The sequence below is a fragment of the Canis lupus genome, chromosome 7 (assembly GCF_003254725.2).
Source record: "Canis lupus dingo isolate Sandy chromosome 7, ASM325472v2, whole genome shotgun sequence".
Taxonomy (NCBI): Eukaryota; Metazoa; Chordata; class Mammalia; order Carnivora; family Canidae; genus Canis; species Canis lupus.
In genome coordinates this window covers 21,038,131-21,060,047 of record NC_064249.1, presented here as the reverse complement: position 1 = coordinate 21,060,047, position 21,917 = coordinate 21,038,131, and the positions used below count along the sequence as shown (strand labels likewise).

The following is a 21,917-nucleotide window of genomic DNA, read 5'->3' as shown; positions in this document are numbered from 1 at the left end:
AAAAACTGATTTGAAAGGAATGGGAAGTTCATGTAAAGTAGTGATAAGAGACAATATGTGAAGGATGTTTGGTGGCTGGCTGGGTAGGACCTTTCATGACAATCTATTGAGTAACAGCTTTATCTGGAAAGCAGTTGGAAAGAATTAAAGATTATTGAGTAAGAAAAAAATGTGACTAAAATAATTTCTTAGGAAGACATATGTGAAAATGTCTAAACAGGGGGACAAGACCCGAAGCAGTTAAACCTTTTTGAAAGCTATTAGAGAGAAGTCCAGATATGGACTAAGTGCTTCTATTTTAACACTTAACTCCCTATGGTATTATTAGTGGTTTCCTTATTTGTTATTAAAACTAGATTGTGAATGCCTTCAAAACAGGGGCCCAGTCCTCTGTCTTTTCAGCACCCAGTACACTCCAGGTGGAGAGGAATATTTATGTACCGAATATCAAAAACTGAGATGAAAAGATGGCGAGATTTCAAAGACTGTATCAACAGAATTGCTGACAGATTGGCAGAATGGGAGAGAAAATAAAGACTATTTTGAATTTGGGAAGATGGTGGTGCTATTAACAGAAATTGAAAAGTTGGGAAAGGGAGTCAGTTTTTGAGGGAAGAAGATGAGTTCTGTTTAGATCTATTGAGTTTGAGGTGGCTAGTACATATTCAGATAGAAATATAGTTCTAATTATTGGACATGAAGTCACAGGTAGAGAGCGACATTTGGGAACCATCTAGAGAAGAAAGATAGTTCAAGCTTAGCATCTGTGAGTGACCTACTATTGAGAAACTGTCAAGAAAAAAACCGAGGTCAGGAACTGAACCTTGAAGAACACTAGTTGGGAGAGTGGGGTGGGGGTGGGGTAGAGAGGAAGAGGAGATCCAGAGGGAATGATCATAAAGGTAGGTGGAAAGCCAGGATGATATGGTGTGTGGTACAAGTGCTAAGGTAGAAAAAGGCCAGCAATGTCAGTGGTTATAAAAGACAAAAAGAAGTCAGAAATGACCACTGGATTTGGTAATTAGGAGACTTTTTTTTTTTAATTAGGAGACTTTTGGTAACTTGTGAAATTATCAGTTCTATTTCATTCATTAGAGTTGAAGGAAGAGAAGTTAGATTTTATAATATTGAGAAAGACAGCAGATGATGAGACAGTGAAAGCTACAGGCTACATCTCTTACCTGGAGAAATCTGTGACTAATAAAAAGGAAAAGTGCCTTTTTTAAAAATTGGGGAGACTTGTACGTATTTTTGGTAGAGAGCAAGATATTGAACCTATTAAAATATATTAAAATAACTAAGGGCACAAAATCGTTTATGAGTTTGAAAGTGAGTGTGGCATTTAAGAGCACAGAGTTAACCTTTTGAAAGGAGAAACTCATACAGGAATCAAAGTTGCTTGTAGGGATTTAGCAGTGGAAAATAGGGAAGATGAAGGAGATAACTGCTATGGTATTAATCTTATGGCATTTAACTCACCCAGTCTTGCATTGCAGTTAGTTAATTGTGTACCCACCTAGCACTCCCCTGTTTCTGAAAGGTAGGGATTTTCCCTTAATAATTTGGCATCTTCTAGAATAACACTGAAGAGGTACTTAGTAAATAAATTTTTTTGAATGAATAAATGTTATTCAGATACTCAAAAGTTTGAGATTCAGCCATTTTCACAATTACCCAAATTACTCTGTCAGAGCTACCCTTTTTCTACACTGTTCTCTATTCTCAGATCTGCAAGTACCATTTAAGGGACGTTGGTAGCATTTGCAATGATTTCAGTAGGTTGTAATTGTGTTTTCCAAATTCTAGAATAAGCAGGAAAATACTCAAATATTTTGTACTACTTTGCATTTTCTAAACTAAATTTAAGTGATTTTTTCATTAAGTGAAGTTATTTAAGTGATATAATCATTCTATAAAAGAAGATTATAATTTTGGTAAAACCTAAATATTTTTAAGCTTCTAAATGACCCTACTTACTACAGTTAATTATTTGGTATTGGTAGCTATTACCTGATTCCTAAAATCACACCTAACCTCAAGGGGAAAGCATATTCAAAATTTAAAACTCTCATCTCTGGAAAAATGGCAGATATCCTGAAAACACAGAAACAACTAGAAATGTCATATTAATGAAACAAATATTTTTAGACTGCCTAGTTGACCTCTTCTTAGGAAAGAAAGGAAATCCCCTGGAAGAGAAAAAATAAATATCCAGGTAGTAAATTGTCCTGGGGGTATTTGCCAATCTTAGAATTCCAGAATGTTAAGTTTTATTTTATTTTATTTTTTTTAATTTTTTTTTTTTTTTTTTTTTTTTACTTATGATAGTCACACACAGAGAGAGAGAGAGGCAGAGACACAGGCAGAGAGAGAAACAGGCTCCATGCACCGGGAGCCCGACGTGGGATTCGATCCCGAGTCTCCAGGATCGTGCCCTGGGCCAAAGGCAGGCGCCAAACCGCTGCGCCACCCAGGGATCCCCAGAATGTTAAGTTTTAATAGCCACAAGATAGGACATGAGCCTAGGGGCCAAAGTGAAAAATTAGAATGGAAAGTCTCAGGGCACCTAGCTAGCTCAGTCGGAGAAGCATGCAAGTCTTTATCTCTGGGTCCTGAGTTTGAGCCCCACACTGGGTGTGGATATTGCTTAAATAAATAAAACTTAAAAAAAAAAAAAAAAAAAAAAAAGAACCAAAATCCTCATCCCATTGTTCCTTATACAACTAGATCTCTTGATGACTGAAAATAAGAAAAGAATCTGCTCATTCACGAATCTTACTTATCTTAGACTGGACTACTGGTCAGGGAGGGAAGAGGGTAAAAATCCCTGGGAATTTATAACCACAGTTCTGATAAGGTAAAAGTAAAATTGTGTACAACAATATTGATGTTAGATAGGAAGGGGATAATTGGAACTGAAGTTTTTTAAGATCATTGAATTATTCAAGAGAAGGATAGAAATCAAGATTAGCATTAGGCTTTAAATATATGTGTTAAAATGGTAAGGACAGCTATTAAAAGAATGAAAATAGAGTGCATGATTTCAAAAGCAGTAGAGAAGAAAATGAATTTTTAAAACTTGATCAATCTGAGCAGACAGAAAATCAGGAAAAAAGCATTTTAAAATGTGAATAGAAAAACATAGTAAGATAATAGAAATAAAATCTAACTATATCAGAAAACACAATATTGAAAATGTTAAAAGGTAAAGATAGCCAGACTCCATTTCTTTACTAATGTTGCAAATGAAAAAGACATAAAGACAGACCCAGAAGGATTAAAAGTAAAAAGTTTAGGAAAAGATATCTTTGGCAAATAAAAGCTAGCATCTCCATGAAAACAAGATAAAATGGAGCTTTATGTCAAAAACCATTAGTAGGAATAAAGGAGGTCACTACATAAAGATAAAATGTAGAAATTGCTAGAAAGATACAACAATCTTACATTGTATCCAGTAACAGTCTCAAAATTTATAAGGCAAAAATGGACAGAAATATAAGGAGAAACTGATAAATCCTATCCACAAAAAAATTTTTTTTTTTTTTGTGATAGTCACAGAGAGAGAGAGAGAGAGAGAGAGAGAGAGAGAGGCAGAGACACAGGCAGAGGGAGAAGCAGGCTCCATGCACTGGGAACCCGATGTGGGATTCGATCCCAGGTCTCCAGGATCATGCCCTGGGCCAAAGGCAGGCGCTAAACCGCTGCACCACCCAGGGATCCCCTATCCACAAAAATTTGAGAAGACATTCCTTTCAGGAAAATTTTTGAAAGAACTTTTTTTTTTCTCTTTTTCTAAGGAAATCCTCTAAATAAAGGATGTAAGACTTTAAATACCAATGTTCCCACCTGTTAGACTCAATAGGAATTCAACTGCCATGCTTAGGGGTTAGCATGACTCTTAGGATTTTTTTGCTGCTTTTTTAATTTAGATATCAGGATGTCAATTTATTCATTTCTGATGAAAAACCGAATTGTCACTGATTAGAAACACTAATGCAAGTGTAATCCAACATTTATTCTTTTTCAGAAGTCAAGCTACATAAGAAATCAAACCATAATAAGTGGTTGATTTTAAGATACTGATTCAATTTCTTTCATGGTTATAAGTTACAAGCCTGCTTATATTCTTCCATAGTCAATTTAATAAATTACATCTTTCTGTAAAATATCCATCTTCTTAGGGAAACTGGGTGGCTCAGTCTGTTTAGTGTCCAACTCTTGATTTTGGCTCAGGTCATGATGCCAGAGTTGTGAGCCTGTATGGAGCTCTGTGCTGGGCAAGGAGCCTGCTAAGATTCTTTTCTTTTAAGATTAAGATTCTTTCTCTCCCACTCCTTCTCCCCCCGCCCCCCCATAAAATAAAATTTTCCTAAAAGGTATGTGCAAATAAAAAATTTAAGAAAACCAAGCTGAACAGATATCTACGGAAAATGGAAATGAATAAGAAGATATGAAGACTTAAACCTTATTACATTTACATGTGCTTCTTAAGAACCTGGAAATTTGTGAGATCTCAAAAAGGATGTTGCATGGAAGGAAAAACCTCAAAACTTTTTAAAAAAATTTTTATTTACTTATTCATGAGAGACACAGAGAGTGAGAGAGAGAGGCAGAAACACAGGCAGAGGGAGAAGCAGGCTCCATGCAGGGATCCCGACGTGGGACTTGATCCTAGGTCTCCAGGATCACACCCTGGGCTGAAGGCAGGCGCTAAACCACTGAGCCACTCAGGGATCCCATAAAACCTCGAAACTTTTAAACCTAAGCTATCATGAAGCTTCTTTATAAAAATTTCAATTATATCTGAAGATTCAAATTAATAAACATAAAAAAAGTTATTCTTAAGCTTAACTTAATGGGTTCACTTTAATTCCATATGTTATTTAGAAATAACTAGAACATTTATTAATAATTTTACTACATATTAAATTCAACCATGTGAAATTGTATACAAAATACTTCACCACTTAAACATAACAAAAAATGGTAATTCTCTATGAGCCAGTGTGTTTATTAAAGGAGGATAAAAAAGGTGTTCAGACTATGCTGAACTATTTTTTAGGTGTTAAAATTTGTAATCATTATCTTTTATTCTGTTTTAATACTCCCTGCAAACAAGCAAGAATTGGTGCAGATGGTTTATGAGAACATTGTAGGAGACAAATTTAAAATGGAGAGAATTCTATTTACTAAAATTTGTTTTATTTAAAAATTGAGGCAGAGATCACTATTATTGAAATCTTGCATTATTCAAACTTTATTCAAAGACAGCAGTTGCAGAACACTGTACTGAGCAGGAATGCAGTTTGTTACCTGAAACTGAAGAACATATAATCAAGTAATTTCAACTTCTACGAATGTATTAATTGGAAATCAAAAAAATGTCAATAATGAGAACTGGTTTTATGGAAGTAGATGAACTAACATTGCTATTGAAGGTCATCTAAGATCTGGCAGATAGATGGAAACCATTAGCAAACATGCAGGGGAATGAATATGGCCAGTTTGAGATCAAAGATCATCTGTCTAAGGCAATTTGTTGGAGAGTGTTGACAGAAGAGTGACTGTGAAAGGTGGGGCCAGGTGGTTTTTTTCCCCATGCCTGACTGTCTAAAGATCTCTAGGAAGGTAATTACACCAAGAAAGTAATGTTTTAGGGAGACTAATCTGTTAATGGAGAGCAGGATAGCTTTCAGCAGAGAAAGAAGTCAGAGAGATCAGTTAGGACAACCTTGCCATGATCTGCATGAGAAGATAAAGTCCGGGACTAGGGTGATGGATAAAGGGGACTAAATAAAGCCAACAGACATTTTGAAAAGAGACTTAGCAGTGTTGGTGGCCTAATGAGTACAAATCAACATCACAGGCTTCTGCTTTTTCTGATACTTTCACTAAGAAGCGATGTCCAATGTAAACACTTTTTGTTTTTGTACAGTGCTGTATGTATACTTGGTCCTCAGTATGAGTAAGTTCTTGTCCTTATATTAGAGGCCAAATATTTGTGCTTTCAATACTTCTCAATACTGAAAGTATTGAGAACTAGTCTTTTTTAAAAAATTAATTTAAATTCAGTGAATTAACATATAGTGTATTATTAGTTTCAGAGGTTAGAGTTCAATGGTTCATCAGTTGCATATAACACCCACGGCTTATTACATCACATGCCCTCCTTAATGCCCATCCCCTGGTTATCTATCCTCCTCACCCACCTCCCCTCCAGCATCCTCAGTTTGTTTCCTATGGTTAAGAGTCTCTTATGGTTTGTCTCCCTCTCTGATTTCATTTTGTTTAATTTTTCCCTCCCTGCCCCTATAATCCTCTGTTTTGTTTCTTAAATATCACAAACCACTCTTAAAAGACCCTGGTGTAATCAAGGACCAAATATATTTTTTTAAGATTTTAAAAATGAATACTGAAATCACAGTATGAATAAATCAAAGATTATACCTACAATTATATATGAAATGTACCAATAATGAGAACATGTTACATTGGTTATAGAAAAGCTTAAAGTTCTTACAACTCTGTAAAGTTAGAAGATATAGTACCTTCCAGAGTTGAACATAAAATATTTTTCATCAAAATGAAGCTGTGAGATTAAGAAAGTTTTACAAATAACTGGTTTGAAATGCTCAAAAACGTCATTTAATGCTGAACAATGTTTTCATATTTAAAGATTATTCTTTGTAAAACCTAAGATCTTAATGCTATTTATCTATCTTTGTCTCATAGAATTGGCCTAAGTAGTTATCTCTCGTGTACTGAAGATTACTTTAGGAGGATAGAAAGACAGGATTTTGTTTTATTTATTTTTTAATACTTTATTCTTTTAGGGCAGTTTTAGGTTCATAGCAAAATTAAAAGACTTCTCATATATCCTTATCCCCACACATACACGCCCTCCCCCATTCCAATATCCTCAACCAGAATAGTACATTGGTTACAGTTGATGAATCTGCATTGACACATTATAATCACCCAAAGTCCATAGTTTACATTAGGGTTTATTTTTAAAAAATATTTATTTATTCATGAGAGACCCAGAGAGGCAGAGACAGCAGAAGGAGAAGCAGGCTCCCCACAGGGAGCCCGATGCAGGGCTCCATCCCAGGACCCCTGAGCCAAAGGCAGATGCTCAACCACTGAGCCACCCAGATGCCCCAGGGTTCATTTTTGATATTGTAACATCCTTGGACAAATGTCTAATGACATGCATCCATCACTACAGTATCATACAGAGATTGTTCACTGCCTTAAAAGTTACTTACAGGGATCCCTGGGTGGCGCAGCAGTTTGGCGCCTGCCTTTGGCCCAGGGTGTGATCCTGGAGACCCAGGATCGAATCCCACATTGGGCTCCCGGTGCATGGAGCCTGCTTCTCCCTCTGCCTATGTCTCTGCCCCCTCCCCCCCCCTCTCTCTGTGACTATCATTAAAAAAAAAAAAAAAAAAAAAAAAAGTTACTTACAAATAACTGGTTTAACTTACAAAAAACTGGTTTTTAAAAATCATCTGTGCTCCATCTACTCCACCCCCCCACAAAGGTAGGTTATTTTTTGGAGGGCTTTTAATTTTTAATTTAAGGAATCAGTAGTAGTTATTTTTTATAGGTTGTTTCCTGTTTCAGGAAATGCAATCTTTGATGGGCTTTTTTTGCAACAAATTATCCCTTAAAGAGTGTGATTTCTTTTTTTTAAATTGTACATGCATGATGAGAAATGTTAACTAGAGTTAGTGTAGTGATCATTTCACAGTGTATACGAATACTGAGTTATTATGTTGTACATCTGAAATCAGTATCATCTGTATGTCAGTTACCCCTCAATTTAAAAAAAGAATTTCAAGGGCACCTGGATGTCTCAGTTGGTAGTGCATCTGACACTTGATCCCAGGGTTGTAAGTTCCAGTCCCACATTGGGCATGGAGCCTAGTGTTTTTTGTTGTTGTTTTTTAAGATTTTATTTATTGATTGACTGATTTGAGAGAGGGAAAGTGTGTATGAGTGAGGTGAGGGGCAGAGGGAGAGAGAACCTCAGACTCTGTGTGTTAAACACGGAGCTGGACTCCAGGCCTGATCCCAGGACCTGAGCCGAAATCAAGAGTCAGACACTAAACAGACTGAGCCACCCAGGCACTCCTGGAACCAAGTTAAAAAAAAATTTTTTTTTTTAAGTAAAAAAAAACTTATTAGATTTACCTAGAGAGGTTTTTTTTTTTAATGCTTATGAGTAGGCTATCCCCTCCCCTCCCTCAGAGGTTGTGATTCAAACACAGGCACCTGTGTTTGATTAAAAGCTCCACAGCTGATTTCAATTCATAGCCAGGTTGGCAAATCACTGGTTAAGTGGACTGCAATGTGATAACACATTTTTTTTAATTTAAGGATAATTAACGTACATTGTCATATTAGCTTCAGCGATTCTATGCATTACTCAGTGCTCAGCACAATAATATAATGCTAAGTGATTTAATTCTCTTTAAAATACGAAGTGTGCATATTGTTAAAGTTCTTTGAGGGTTTTTTTAGGAAGAAGAAAATAGGAGTCTCCATGATTATTTATTTCTTTTCCATTACAGCCCATTATATAAAACAGTAGGAGAACAGGATAGCATGCATGATAATTAAAAGTACAGACTCTAGAACCAGACCGTGTGAGTTCCAGTCCTGATTCTGCCCTTTACCAGCTGTGCAAACATGGACAGAGTAATAGAACCTCTTTTTCTTTCCTTATCTATAAATAAAGGTGATAGTCCCTGTTCCAGAGAATTGATGTGACAATGGAAGAGATAACTCCTATAAAACACTTAGCATGTAATAATCATAAATGGTAGTTTGGTGTTGCAGGTATCCTCGTTATTATGTTTTTATCATTATTATTAAGATTCCTGGTGGTTATCACTAAGAACCAGAGATACACTTTGTATTAGAAACTTAAGTTACCATGTAAACATCCCTGAGCTGTTTTTTTAGCCTTTCTGGTCGAGACTGCTATTTGTACAAAACCTGTTCTCTGCTATCCCATCCAATGTCATCATATGAAGAAATGGAATACTTGTGGGTGTCCAGACTCCTTGAACAGAGAGAAATCCATTTTCCTATTATAATAGTAAGAAGAAAATCTTAAAATAATAGAGAATAAATTTGCTGAAGTAAGGAAAAGGTGGGGAGACTGAATGGCTTTACTTTCTGAAAATTCACCACATTTGTGTACTTAGCACCAATTTGTTCAGATTGAAGTAAGTGTTGAGGGCATGCCAACTTGAAAGGTCTGCTTGTTTGAGTGAGGTACTACAGTCTCAGTGATACCAATTGGATATATTAAAGTGACTCTGGGGATTTGTATTTCAGAGCAGCTAAATGGTAGTGACTGTCAGTACATAAGCTTTCAAGCTGTAAAAACAAGAGACAGCAGAAAATGTCCTACTGGAAAGCAGGTAGATGAAGTCCATAAAACGCCCAGGCACTATGGTATTGGCAACTATATAAATGCAGTCAGTAATTTTCTTCTCTTCATTCTTGTCACTTTTCCTTTACAAAATGGTTCTCTACCCAGATCTTTAAGATCCCATTGCCTTGAGGAGTCCAACAGCAAAACATACAATCCCATTTTCATGAAGCCTTTTCTCTTTCACCTTTTGCCATTTGTTTTTGAGGTCCTTTTTTACTGAATCCGTACACATCTATTGCCTAATACTGCTCTTTCTTCCCATTCAGTTCCTTAAATGTCTTCTCTGCTCCTGTGGAAAAGGAATTCTCCTAATTTAGAATTTATAGCATAAAGAGTTAAGTTATTTGCTTATTTTATTCATTAATAACTTGAGCCACTGATATCCTGTCTTATTTATTGTCATCATTTACACAATGTAAAGGCAAACAGATGAGAGTGAAGCAGGCTGATTCACAGCAGCACCCTGAGATTTCACTGACATGAATGGGTGCATGAACACAGTTTGGTGTGTATTCAATTTTCTGTCATGCTTTGTTGGAATGTTATTGATTTTTAAAAAGGTTTTTGAAGTGAACTGAAGAATTCCCCTTTTAAGAATATTAGAACACTTGTTTCCTAAATATAATACAAAAATATTAAAGGGGCTTCTGAATAATTGCAATTGGCAGAGCATTCACGTTCATTCATGTTTTATAATTCTGTACACAGAATTACTAGGAATTGGCTTGGGTTGCCATTCATGGGAAGTATTCAGGCATACTATATATGCCACACTGCACTCATGAGCATATAATGGTTTTCTGATCTGTCGTAACTAGAAAATTTTGCTATAAGAAGGATATTTTGGTTCTTTACATCATTGTCCTCCAATTTAAAACTTTGTCTTTCTACATTTTGTTCTTTTGTATTGAATTTCTGAAATTACTTTCACATTGGTAAGTAGTATTTTTTTCTTTGAAACTTGGCCCCCACATTCATCCAAGAAATTAATAATTGTTACTACCTAAAGGGCTGCCCCAAGGATTAAGAAAGATAAATTCCACATCCAACACTTAGCACAAAGCAAAGACTCAGTAATCACTAAAATTATCATAAAAATACTTCTGCCTCAAAGTAGTGCCTAAATAACTTTTATAGTACATCTTTTTTTTTTATCTCTAGAGAAAGTATTTTGTATCATTCCTTAATGATGGTAACTCATCCTAAGAGTGGCAGACCTTATCAGAATTAATGACATTTGAGTCCTGTTATTTATGTTAAGCATGTTAAGCATGCATATATGACATGATGGTATATAAACTTCAGCTAAATGTGCTTGAACAAAAATAAATGCACTTGATGCTTATCAATATTTGGCCATAATGATAACAGGCATAACAGATACCTTTCTCATTTAAGATATTTTCAGAGGTTTTTGGAACCTAACCCTCAGTTAATATGATAAGTATATTAACCTTTACTCTCTTTCCAAACATAATAATATTCCAGAATTATTTTAGTCACAGTCATTATTCAAAATCCTGAAAAGAAAATAATTAAGAAAGTGACAGTATATTCCCATAAGGTTTCTGTGTGATTTGTACCTTTTGGTGAAGTATGTTTGACCAGGTAGTTTTTCACGTCAGAGTGAAAAGCTCAAGTCTTGACGCATAGGTCTACAGAGCTTATGTGGCCTGAGCACACTTACCCCAGTCTCGGACTTTCTGCTACTCTTTGTTCTACTCACACCAGTTGTACTGGCCTCCATGCTGCACCTGACCCTAGAAGCTTCATATTGGCTTCCCTCTGCCTGTAGCGTTCTTCCCTAATAAATACGAGGATGACTTCCACAGCTCATCTTCTCAAGCAACTACCCATTCACTATGATTACCATAGTGGAATTACTACAACTCTTCATCTCTTTTACACTGTCCTATTTTTTTGTCCTCCTTGAAATATCTTTTGACATTTGCTTCCTGATAAGTGAATTAAGGCCATGAACAATACAACTATAAGGTTCTAAAGGCATAGGTTGACTTCTATCTGTTGAAGAAGACAAGCACATCCTCCACCAAAAGTGTTTTTGTCCCTATACCTCCAGCTGCCAATTTCTTTGCCACACTTTCCAAAGAAGGCACATCAATGGAGAGAAAAATATGTATTACATAGAATAAATGACGTTATGATACCAGACTTTGGATTTAGAGAGCCCCTTTCTTCCAAAAAGCTAATTTTACATCAAAGCATATAAATTCATTCATCTTGCCTTCATCTCTGGTTGGTCTGAACATCCCAGTTTATTAATGAAGACCAGAGCAGAAAAGGTGAGATGGCTTACACAAGATCACAGAGATAGTTGATAGAGATGCTAAGAAAAGCACCCAGATGTTCTCTTTGTTCAGTATATGTTCCACATGGAGCTGTATTGCCGGTTATCTTTTATTAAGAGAAGTGGTCACCTCATCTTGGTGCATATCCAATGGTAAAGGAAATGAAATAAATTTAAAACTTAATCATTTCTTTATATTTTAAAACTTTTTTTGCCTTTCTATCTGAAGATGAAAAATATTTTTAGAGGATGAGAAAGTGAACAGGACAGTTTCAGACCTTTACTGAAACAATATTATAAGTCTCTATCTCAGTCTTAGAGGGCTAGCATATTTTAAAATGACTGTAATTAAATATTATAACTATGAAAGGAACAATTTTTACAGCGGGTGAAAATAATGCGGTATATGTAGCATGAGTGGGAGCAGGGAAGAGAGCTGTCTAATTTTGGTCTACTGGAACCAGTATAGATTTTCTTTCTAACTCAGCAGAAATGTGGCTTTAAGAGCATAGTAGCAGCTTTCCTTTCAGCCTGGAGATTTAAAGTTAAAGGTAGCTGGACCAGTTTAATATGCAGGCTTGCCTGTGACTAATCCAACGAGCTGTTAATTCGGTCCTTGCTGATGCTGCTACCTGGTTGTACGTGGCAATTGGTGCTTGGGGTATATATCCTCTCAGCTTTGAAATGGTTCTGAATCTTCTGAAAATGAGAGAACTTGGGTATTAGAGGGCCTTTTGTGCATCAGCAGATAAGTTACATTGTTGTGGGAGCTGAGAAAGAAGTGTAGACCTCTCATCATTTGTTGATTTAGCTTATTCCCTCTTTCCCCTCTTAGTGGCAGTTCAAGAAAAATTTAATTTCTTCTTTTTGAACCCAGTGGTATTCTTTAAGCTATACCAGAGTTGTGATTTTTTTTTCATGATGCAGAAAGAGAATCTAAAAGAGGAAGAAGTACAACAAATAACATATTTGTTAGAGTTTAAAATATGGCTGCTCATTTTAGCCAATATAATTTTACATTGTTAAAAGCCTGGAAGTGTATTTATTTAGTGAGTTCATATGCCTGAAAACTAAAATTAGATATTTGAAAGAAAATGAGGAAATAAGTTTCCATTTTTTTCCTTATCCAGAACATTGCAAATTAAGGAAAACTGTTTACTGGATCATTTTATTCTTGCTAATGGAACTTATTTTCTCCTAGTTTGGTTTCTCCATCAATTATTCAGAGATTAAACTATGTTATACTGTAATATTCGATCTCATGTATCTTCTAATTATAGGTCATTATCAGAAGAAGGATGAGATTTTCATCTATCTTCACCAGCCCATCTCCCTACCAGCCTGCCCCCCATATAGTAGAAATGCCTAACTTGGATAATCACTCTTTAAAGTCACCTTCCAAAAAAGTCTGAAGGTCTTGTTGTTCAGTGTGCTTTGCAAAGCTGACTTGTTTAAAATTGGGGCTTTGTGCCATTGCCTTGAATTTTAACTAATTATACTGCCATTTTTTTAGAAGTCGTGTGTGCCTACTTCAGAAAATGGCTTTGTACATTAAGGCTCATTTAACCACTGATGGTTAGAGAGAAGTTGAGAGACAGTTATTGGTTGTAATTTTTAAAAGTGATAGCGTGGGACTTCCTTGTACTGCAGGCGTATAAGACGCTATGTTGGCAACCTCTCAGTCATTAGGAATGTTGCAATTTGGCTTATGTTTTACGGGTCAAGATGTCACACAGAGGATCTGTTTAGTCATGGAAAGAAAATCAGTGTCCAGCGTGCAAAGGTAGTAATAGGGTAAGCACTTCCAATCGGATTTTCATAGGAGGGATTGATTTGTGTTCATTCCTAGGTCTGTGTAAAATGGTGTCCTTTTGGCACTAGCTGAATATAAATTTCAGTAAATGTTTTTTCTTGCTGCAGATTAGTGCACTACAGTGAAATTTTCTGTAACTGAGGGGAGGCAGTGGTTGGGCGTCTGCTAATAGCCTGAAAGTAACTAATGAGGATGTGCAGTCGGAACGATTGATTGAATAGCTGCAGTCCTGTGTGTTTCTTTCTCGCTTGCTCTCTGCAAGCTGTAGAGAGGGAGGGGGAAGAGCAAGACACAGGGAGGGAGCGAGAGAAAAAACGCTTTCTGTTAAGTGGAAGTAGCACGGATCCCAGGGGCCAGGAGGCCAGAAATGGAAGTTTAAACTGCATCTATCTTTTAAAGGGAGAGCAGCAGGAATCAAAATGTCAGTCTCCGGAGTCACGATTTACTCCTTATTTTTTAAGATCTGGAAGATAATACAGAGTACTTTTTTTAGGATGTGTTTTTTTCCTTGTCCATGTTGAGATTATCTAATGTTATCTGAGAAGCTGGATTCCTATATGTCTGTCAGTTGAAGTGGAGATGGGAAGCAGTTGTGATAAAGGTATAATATGTGTATATCTATCATCTGTGTGTGCGTGTGTATGTGCATATATATATATGCATATATTTATATCACTATGAAAAAATTGTCTAAATGTAACCTTAATGTAGTGTATAGTAACTAAATTAGAAAATACCACCTCATCTGCAGAATCCGAAGCTTGTTAGGTCAGTTTGAACAGGTTTAGGATTCCAGAGTAAGATCTTAGTAAGGTCATCTTGCCAGCACAAGGAGAAGCTGATCTATTTTTATATCTGCATAGGCATATATGTTATTTTATCCTAGCCGCTTTCGGTTGTCTCGTGGCCCTTTGGTTGCAGTCTGGTGAATCATCTTATCTGCACGGAACTGAACTTTGACCTTCGTGCAGACACCAGCAAATCATGTGCAACACTAGACTGTATGCTGTTCACAAGAATATCAAAAATTTCTTTGGATTCTATTAACTCCTATATTGCTGACAAACTGAGAAGTAGGTCCATACATTGTGAGATGCAGATAGTAAGTGAATTTATAGATATTAAGTATAGCCCAGAAAATTTACTTTCTCTATGTGCCCAGATAGAATTATAATCTGTCATGCTAAAGCAGATTTCTTAAGTGTGACCGGGTCTCCCTTGTCCCTTGATCATGTGGAGATAGAACGTGATGTACCTTTAAACCAAACTGATTATTTTTGTGGTGGGGGGGGGGGGAATCCCACTAATTTACAGTTTAGTCAAAGATCCTAAATTTTGGTGTCTTTATGACATTTTTTTTTCTTCTTTTGCAGAGGTGCCGGCAGAAAGGTCCCCACGCAGACGGAGTATCTCAGGGACCAGTACATCAGAGAAACCCAACTCCATGGACACTGTAAATACCTCACCCTTCAAAGTACCAGTAAGTACTCCTCTTCTCCGAAAGATATTTTATTTTTCTCTCCTTTCTTCTTGGAGTTAGAGACAGTTACTAAGGAATCAAAACATTTTGCTCAAGAATTTCTTTATAATACTGAAGTTAAAAGGACAGAGTTATCAACTTACATAGATTAACTGTGGTTAACCTCCACTACTTTCAGTAGCAGGTTTATTAGATTTTAGCGAATAATTATTTTTACTTATGGGAGATTTCTAAAATGTATTAAAAAATATGTTAAATTCAAAGTCTTCTGAACTATAGAGTGCAAATCTTTGCAGGATGCCCTTTTATCAAGTTACTAAAGAAAACCTGTCACCGTTCCATAAAGATGCTGTTAGATTTTTTTTTCTTAACAAGTGGGAGGAGTTTTTTGGGATTTTGTGTTATTTTTCTTGGGCTAGAGTATAATCAGTGAATGATGGGACTCATATAAACAGTAAATGGTGGGACTCATAAAGTTGCATGGCAGATTATCAGAGACAATTGTGAGTTCTAATCCTGAGACCTGGCCTGTGCTTTGCTTAAGCCATCTTTTAGATAACCATCTAAGTGCTTAAGAAATGCCCTGGAAGAAATAGCCCAGTTTAAAATATTCCTTAAACTGATGAGGCAGTACTAAGAAATCAGTATTAAATCTTAAATGCTGAAATCAGGAGGCTCTAAGTGATCAGGTCAGCTAATCACCAGTTGCAGTCCTAGTTTGGACCTTTTTGATATAAGTCTGAGTAACCCAGATTTTGATTCATCCATTTTCTATGTTTATTGACTTAAGAAAGAGACTAAGTGTATCGTTTTATTAAAATGTATTGTTTTTAAACTTGAAAAGAATTACTGCCATGAGGTTGGTCATTATTGTAGGTACAGAGGAAATCAGTATAGAGTAGAAGTAGACTTTTCTATTGGAGAAAAAAAAAGACTTATTTTCTTTTAATTCTGTAAGTTAATATGTTGTATTCTTTATTTATGTATTCCAATACATTTTTTTAAGTTTGGGTGACTTTTTTAAGTTGAACTGATATTTTGAGATATATAAGTTGGCATTCATTTGTAAATTAACCAAAGTGAATGTTTTATGTTTATGTTTATTAACGCTGAGAACAAGATATTTCCCCTTATTGTATTTCAATGATCTATAGAGTTCATGGATATCTATCTGTTACTATGACACCTTTCGAATGTTACCAATTCTCTCATTTTTAAAGATCAGAAGCAAGATTGTATTAATATTCTAACCAAATTGTGACAGGAATTATAAAATATCAGACTTCATCTCTTTTCCTGAATTCTTTGTTCCATAGGCATGGCTTCTCACTTAAATGTTGGGTTGTTTGTTGTTTGTTTGTTTGTTTTTTAATGAATGAAAAAAGGCATTGTTTTTCCTCCTTCCTCCCCTTCTTGTTTTCCTGATGAAACAAATCAAATATAGTAAAACTGACCATACATATACAGTGTTTGGTGAAAAGAATTGAGTTAGAATTTGAAATATTGATACCATCATGCTAGAATAAATTTATACATATTTTTAAAGTCAATAACTGAAGAAAGAGATACCTCTATAATATAAAACATTCAGGTACTTATATTGAATCTTAAGTTCATGGCTGGAATTTTAAAATTTAAATTAATTAGGAACAACAATTTTCATTTATATTTAAACAGTTGATAGCTGATTTAAGGTTTACCTTCCTAATAAAACTAGTTATTCTTGAGTAAAAGTAATAAACCAATGATGCATATACATGACCACTAGCACTGCTTACAAACCATGTACTTAGTTGTCATTTTTCTGACAATCTCAGCCACCTCATGGATTTAGAAATATTGAAGGAAAGAGGGGCCACTGACTGGCAGCCTACAGTGACAAAGCCCATGCACCTAGCTGTGTAGGAGAGTTTAACCAGTCCTTATCTACACAGTTATTTGAAAAATAACTATCAGAACACACTGGTTGTAATTTTTCAAAAGATGACAGTGAGTCAAGAAAGGAGTCAAAAAACAATCCAAGTCACTCAGGATAAAGGCAAATAGCCCAATATTTATCAGTAGTCCTTAAGAATACTGTTGTATTACAGGATGGATGGTATATAGTACAGTAATTGACATTGATAATAATGATCCTGAATCATTAAGAAGTGGAATTATATTGTGCTGAGCTTCTCTTTAAAGTGTAACTGTGTAATATTGTATGATATATATCCACTGAGAATATTTTAAATCTTGAAAATATGTGATGCTTATAAAACTTGTTATCCAGAAAAATCTGGTTTGTGAATACCTTATTCCATGATAATGCTGTATAAATAATTTATATTCTTTTACAAGAAACCAAAATATGCTGGCTAGATGAGGTACTGCAGTACCTCATATATCTGTGAAAGTACACAGTATGTTTTAAATTTCCATAGAATACCGATAGTTAATGTGATTTACTTAAATGTAATGCCAATAAGAATTATGTCTAGTTTTCAGATCAACACAAAATATTTTTGTGGTTGATATCACAACAGAGTCTCTGAATATGGAAAAGCAGAACAAAAAGGAACCAAACTTTGAGATACTTAACTAAATTATATAGTGTTTTATGTTATTAACATGATTGTTTCCATAGAAATGATCCGTGTTAACTTTATGAAGGAGCAGAAGTGACTTTTAAGGACAAGTTCTTGTGGTTCTAGGATTCAGGGGTCTTTACTGTGGTGAACCACAAGTTCACTACTTATCAAGTAGACTCTCCAAAGGGCTTGTTCTTCCCAGCTCCATTTTCGGGCAAATACTGAAGAGCAGATAAAGAAGTTTTTAGCAAGCCTCGACTGAAATTATTGACAGTAACACACTTACTGAATGCTTACTTTGGGCCAAGTATTAGTGATTCACCAATTATTGAAACTTTCTTGGCACCAGGTTCTGGGGAAACAGAAATGAACACAACAGAATTTTCCATTCCCAGAGCATTTCTAGTCTAGTAGCAAGAGACAGAAAAACAACCAGATTCACAAGGAGGTAGATAAGCGTGGTGACACTGGTTTTTAACAATGCATTGTATAAGCTAAGGCTTTGCCGGGGAGCCAGTATTTGAGCTGTTCCAAAGGCTGAATGAAAATAATTGACAGGCAGAAGAGTATTCCAGGCTGAGGCAATAGCATTTTAGAAAGACACACTTCACAAAGTGACTGAGGCGTCCGGGGAATGTAGAAAGGGTTCAGTGAGGCACAAGCCAAAAAGCATGTAGGCAAAAATAGCAAGAGAGAAGGATGGGGAGGTAGGTTGGGGCAAGACTGTGAATGTTTTTTGCCTAGCTTAACTAAATTTGGCAAGTGTTAGAGGTTTGTTTTTTGAAATATTTATCTTGGCTCAAAAACTAAACCAAAAAAGAGCTAGTCTCATGGATTCTCCAAAAGGGCCTTCTTCTCACCTCCATTTGTATAAATACTAGTATTGGTAAGTTAACTTGGCTTTTCCCTAAGTCACTTTTTCCTCTTGCTATCAATATTGCAACTCAGGGCTATAGGTCAAGGACTGCCTGCCATTCAATAGAGGGCCATCCCAGCACCCACCCACTAGTTCTAGAGTAGTGGTTAGCTTGAGGGAGATCCAGGAGAAGCAGGCATGTAAGAGTCGCTTGTATCCCGCTGGCTGCTGCTGGATATGGCAGGAAGGAGCCAAGGAGTAACTATAGCAGTGAACCCAAATCAGGGAAGCCCAAAACCTTTGTATATCTTTCTCAACTCCCAAAATGTATATTTTTAAAAACTTCAAGTGGATAACCAGTACAACATTATATTCACATATATTTCTTAGTCTAAGCCACCTTTACATCAGTGGTAAACAGCAGAGTCAATACATTTAAAAATAAAGATAAACATAAGAGGGAACTTACATGGCCCAACATATAGGTAAGGCAAGGTCCTGGTTTTTAGGGATGTCTCAGTATATTTGTACTTTTGTCTATTCATAGCTGTAAGGAAAAGCAGAGAGATCTGCAGGGTAGTTTTTCTGTTTCTTGTATTGATTCCATATTTCTTTACCTTAATTCCAGTTGCAACTCTTTGTGGGTTGTGTCCCTCATTAGACATTATGTAAGTATCTTGTCTTTGTTAACTACTTCAGTGCCCAACACAGTACTTTGCACACAGTAAGCACTCAACAAAAAATTGTTAAATGGATAAGATATGCATGAATTATTGAATGACCAGAATGAAGTGAGTATCTCGCATTTACTCTCTTGGTATTACTGATGGTATCTCACTCTAGTGGATTACTAAACCATTTAATAATCACTAGGCAATCATTTGGAGTAAATGAGTGTACCTGTGCAGAAAAGTTACATTTTTTCTTCAGCCTAGAGATTTTAATATGTATTTGGAATTCGGGGCTATGGTATTTTATGTATATAGTATATATATGCTGTCGCTACTTACATTGTGAAGTGAAACTAGATAGAATTTTTTATTTAATGATTTGTTTCTGTGGATATTTCTTTGAGTCTTTTAGGTGCCATACAAATGTATAAGTTCACAATGTTTTTGCAGATTTGAGTTTTGACTATTAGCTTCTTCAAGAACCATTTTAGTCATTTGAATAGTTTTAGCCTCTTTTTAAAGATGCTATTTTTCTTTCTTTTTTTTTTTTTAGTATCTTGCTAGACCTTTTACATTTGTCATATTTGTGTTTTCCTCTAATTAAAACATCCATTATATGTCTTATACATTGTTAAAACTAGATTCAAATGATATTATGGGGGTGATTAGGAAGGAATGAGTAAACTAATGAAAGTTATCCAGGTACTTAAATTTAATTCAGAAAGGGAAAATGATCACGCCTTGTAATTGTATATATTTCGTTCACATTGCCTGAGTTTTTGAAACATGCTTCTTTCTTTAATGTTCTATTTATAAAGTGACTATTGATATTTATGATTTTTATATCACTTCTCCTTAGACGATGCCATTAATTTGGCTTTGGCTAAAAGAAAGCTGCTTGTGTTCCGGGCCAGGTGCTTGGCTTAGTGTTCTCATTTCCATAACACAATGGTCTGAGTTGGCCTTCCATGTAAATGTAACACAATGCAGTCGCAGCTGCTTCGTTTGTATTAGCTTTGAGCTTGGCTCTGAAAGAATTCAGGCACTAAAATATATGCCAAGACAACCAGAAAGCATAGTTGAACTAAGGCAGTAGCTGACTATTCCTTTGTAACCCTTCTCGTTCCTGTCACAGTGACACCTGAGCATTCCCAATCAGATATATAGTAGATAGAAAAGACTGTCAAAAGATGAAAATTTTGCATAGTTTTTAGAAGAGGTAAAGCTTTGGAAGAATAAATGTAGACTAAGTTAAATTTTTATGTAAAAAGAAATATTACACCCTTTCTTAAGTATTGAGATGTGAGGCTCAGTTGGGTATTGGTCTCTGTTTTGAATAGAATCCTCAATGAGAGCAATAAGATCCTCAATAAGATTTTTGTTTTTCCAACTTAAACAAAGAGACAAAGTTTCATAACCACTTGGTAAAGATCAAATACCACTGGTTTTGACAATAATCATATTTGATTATTGGTATTATACCAATAATGGTTTTCAGTGGTTTTCAACTCTGGCTATACCTAAATATTACCTAAGGAACGTCCCCCAAAACAAACACACATACAAGACTAATAATGCCTGGGCTCTACCTCAAACCGGTTAAATCAAAATCTCTAGACTAGAACCCAGTATTCTGTATTTTTAAAAAACCTTCCCAGGTGATTCTAATACGTACCCAGGGTTGAGAGCTATTTGTCCAAATGATTTGTTAGTATATTTGGAACCCATTTTAGTCCCATGTCTTCCCTGCAGACATCACTGCTTTCTTTTGTACCTTCAAGTCTGGCATAAGAAACTAATAAGCGATATTTTTTTCTGTGGCCTGTCATAGCTCACAAATGCTGCATTGTATATTAGTTGTCCTTCCAAGTGTTTGACACCGTCAGTTCAGATGACAAGTCTACATTTACAAAATACTTTATTGTGGCATAGTGACCTTTGATGAGCCTAAGAATCTAGTTTTAGGCGTGAAATAATCAATTTGAATTTATAGCATCCAAGGTGCAATACCATTTTAATTTTTGTATTCCTCATTGCATTTGCATTCCTGGACACTAAGTTCTATCCTCTGCTACTTAACGATTCTATATCCAACTTTTCTTCTCTTTACTGACCATCTGTGTAGAGTTAAAGTCAAAAGTAGGATCACCCTGCAGTGGTACTTCTTTTTAATAGAGAGTGTATTTATATTCATGTATGTATGAATATATATGAATTATATTCATATTATATGTCTATCAAAATAGTACTACCAGAGTAAAAATAATATAATAAACATAAGAATGTCAGAAAAGGAAAATTATAGTCTGAAGATGTTAAATATTAACTATACCTTTAAATCATTTTGTAATCAGAAGAGGTGTAATTTTTAAGTTTTTAAATAATAAATATCCTAGGAAATATAAAATTTGAAGTAGAGAAAAAAGGAATAAGGTTAGATACAACCCCTTAAGAGAGGTAGAAAGGAGATAACAAATACCTGGAAGAAAAGAGAACAGGCATGGCAGGGAATATTGCCCAGGTTCTCAATTTGAAAGAATAAAAGAATGAGGGAAACTCTCCTCGATTTATAGTTATTCATAAAATAGGTTTGCAGTAGTGCTGACTAGTGAAGATGCCAGTGGTATCTTGCCCAGGAGAAGAGGGCTATTTCAGAGAGAGAATGAGAGGAACTCACATAGCTCATTCTTATGGATAGTATACTATAAGCCCCTCTTCCTCAAAGCAAAGATATTTTTCTTCTGCCTTAATGGGGAGTGGAGGCTTAACAC

At 35.5% G+C, this 21,917-nt stretch overlaps 1 protein-coding gene across 13 annotated transcripts in view; it reads left to right on the top strand.

Moving 5' to 3' along the window:
* RASAL2 (RAS protein activator like 2) overlaps window positions 1-21,917 on the top strand; it is a 347,793-nt gene that overhangs the window by 245,451 nt on the left and 80,425 nt on the right. For 12 of the 13 annotated variants that reach the window (XM_025430194.3, XM_025430192.3, XM_025430191.3 and 9 more), the window contains one exon: window positions 14,943-15,049. In XM_025430194.3, the coding sequence (XP_025285979.1) occupies window positions 14,943-15,049 (107 nt within the window). Of the gene's footprint in view, window positions 1-13,883; window positions 14,171-14,942; window positions 15,050-21,917 lie in introns of those variants that run through there. The other variant, XM_025430198.3, reaches the window with a different exon arrangement.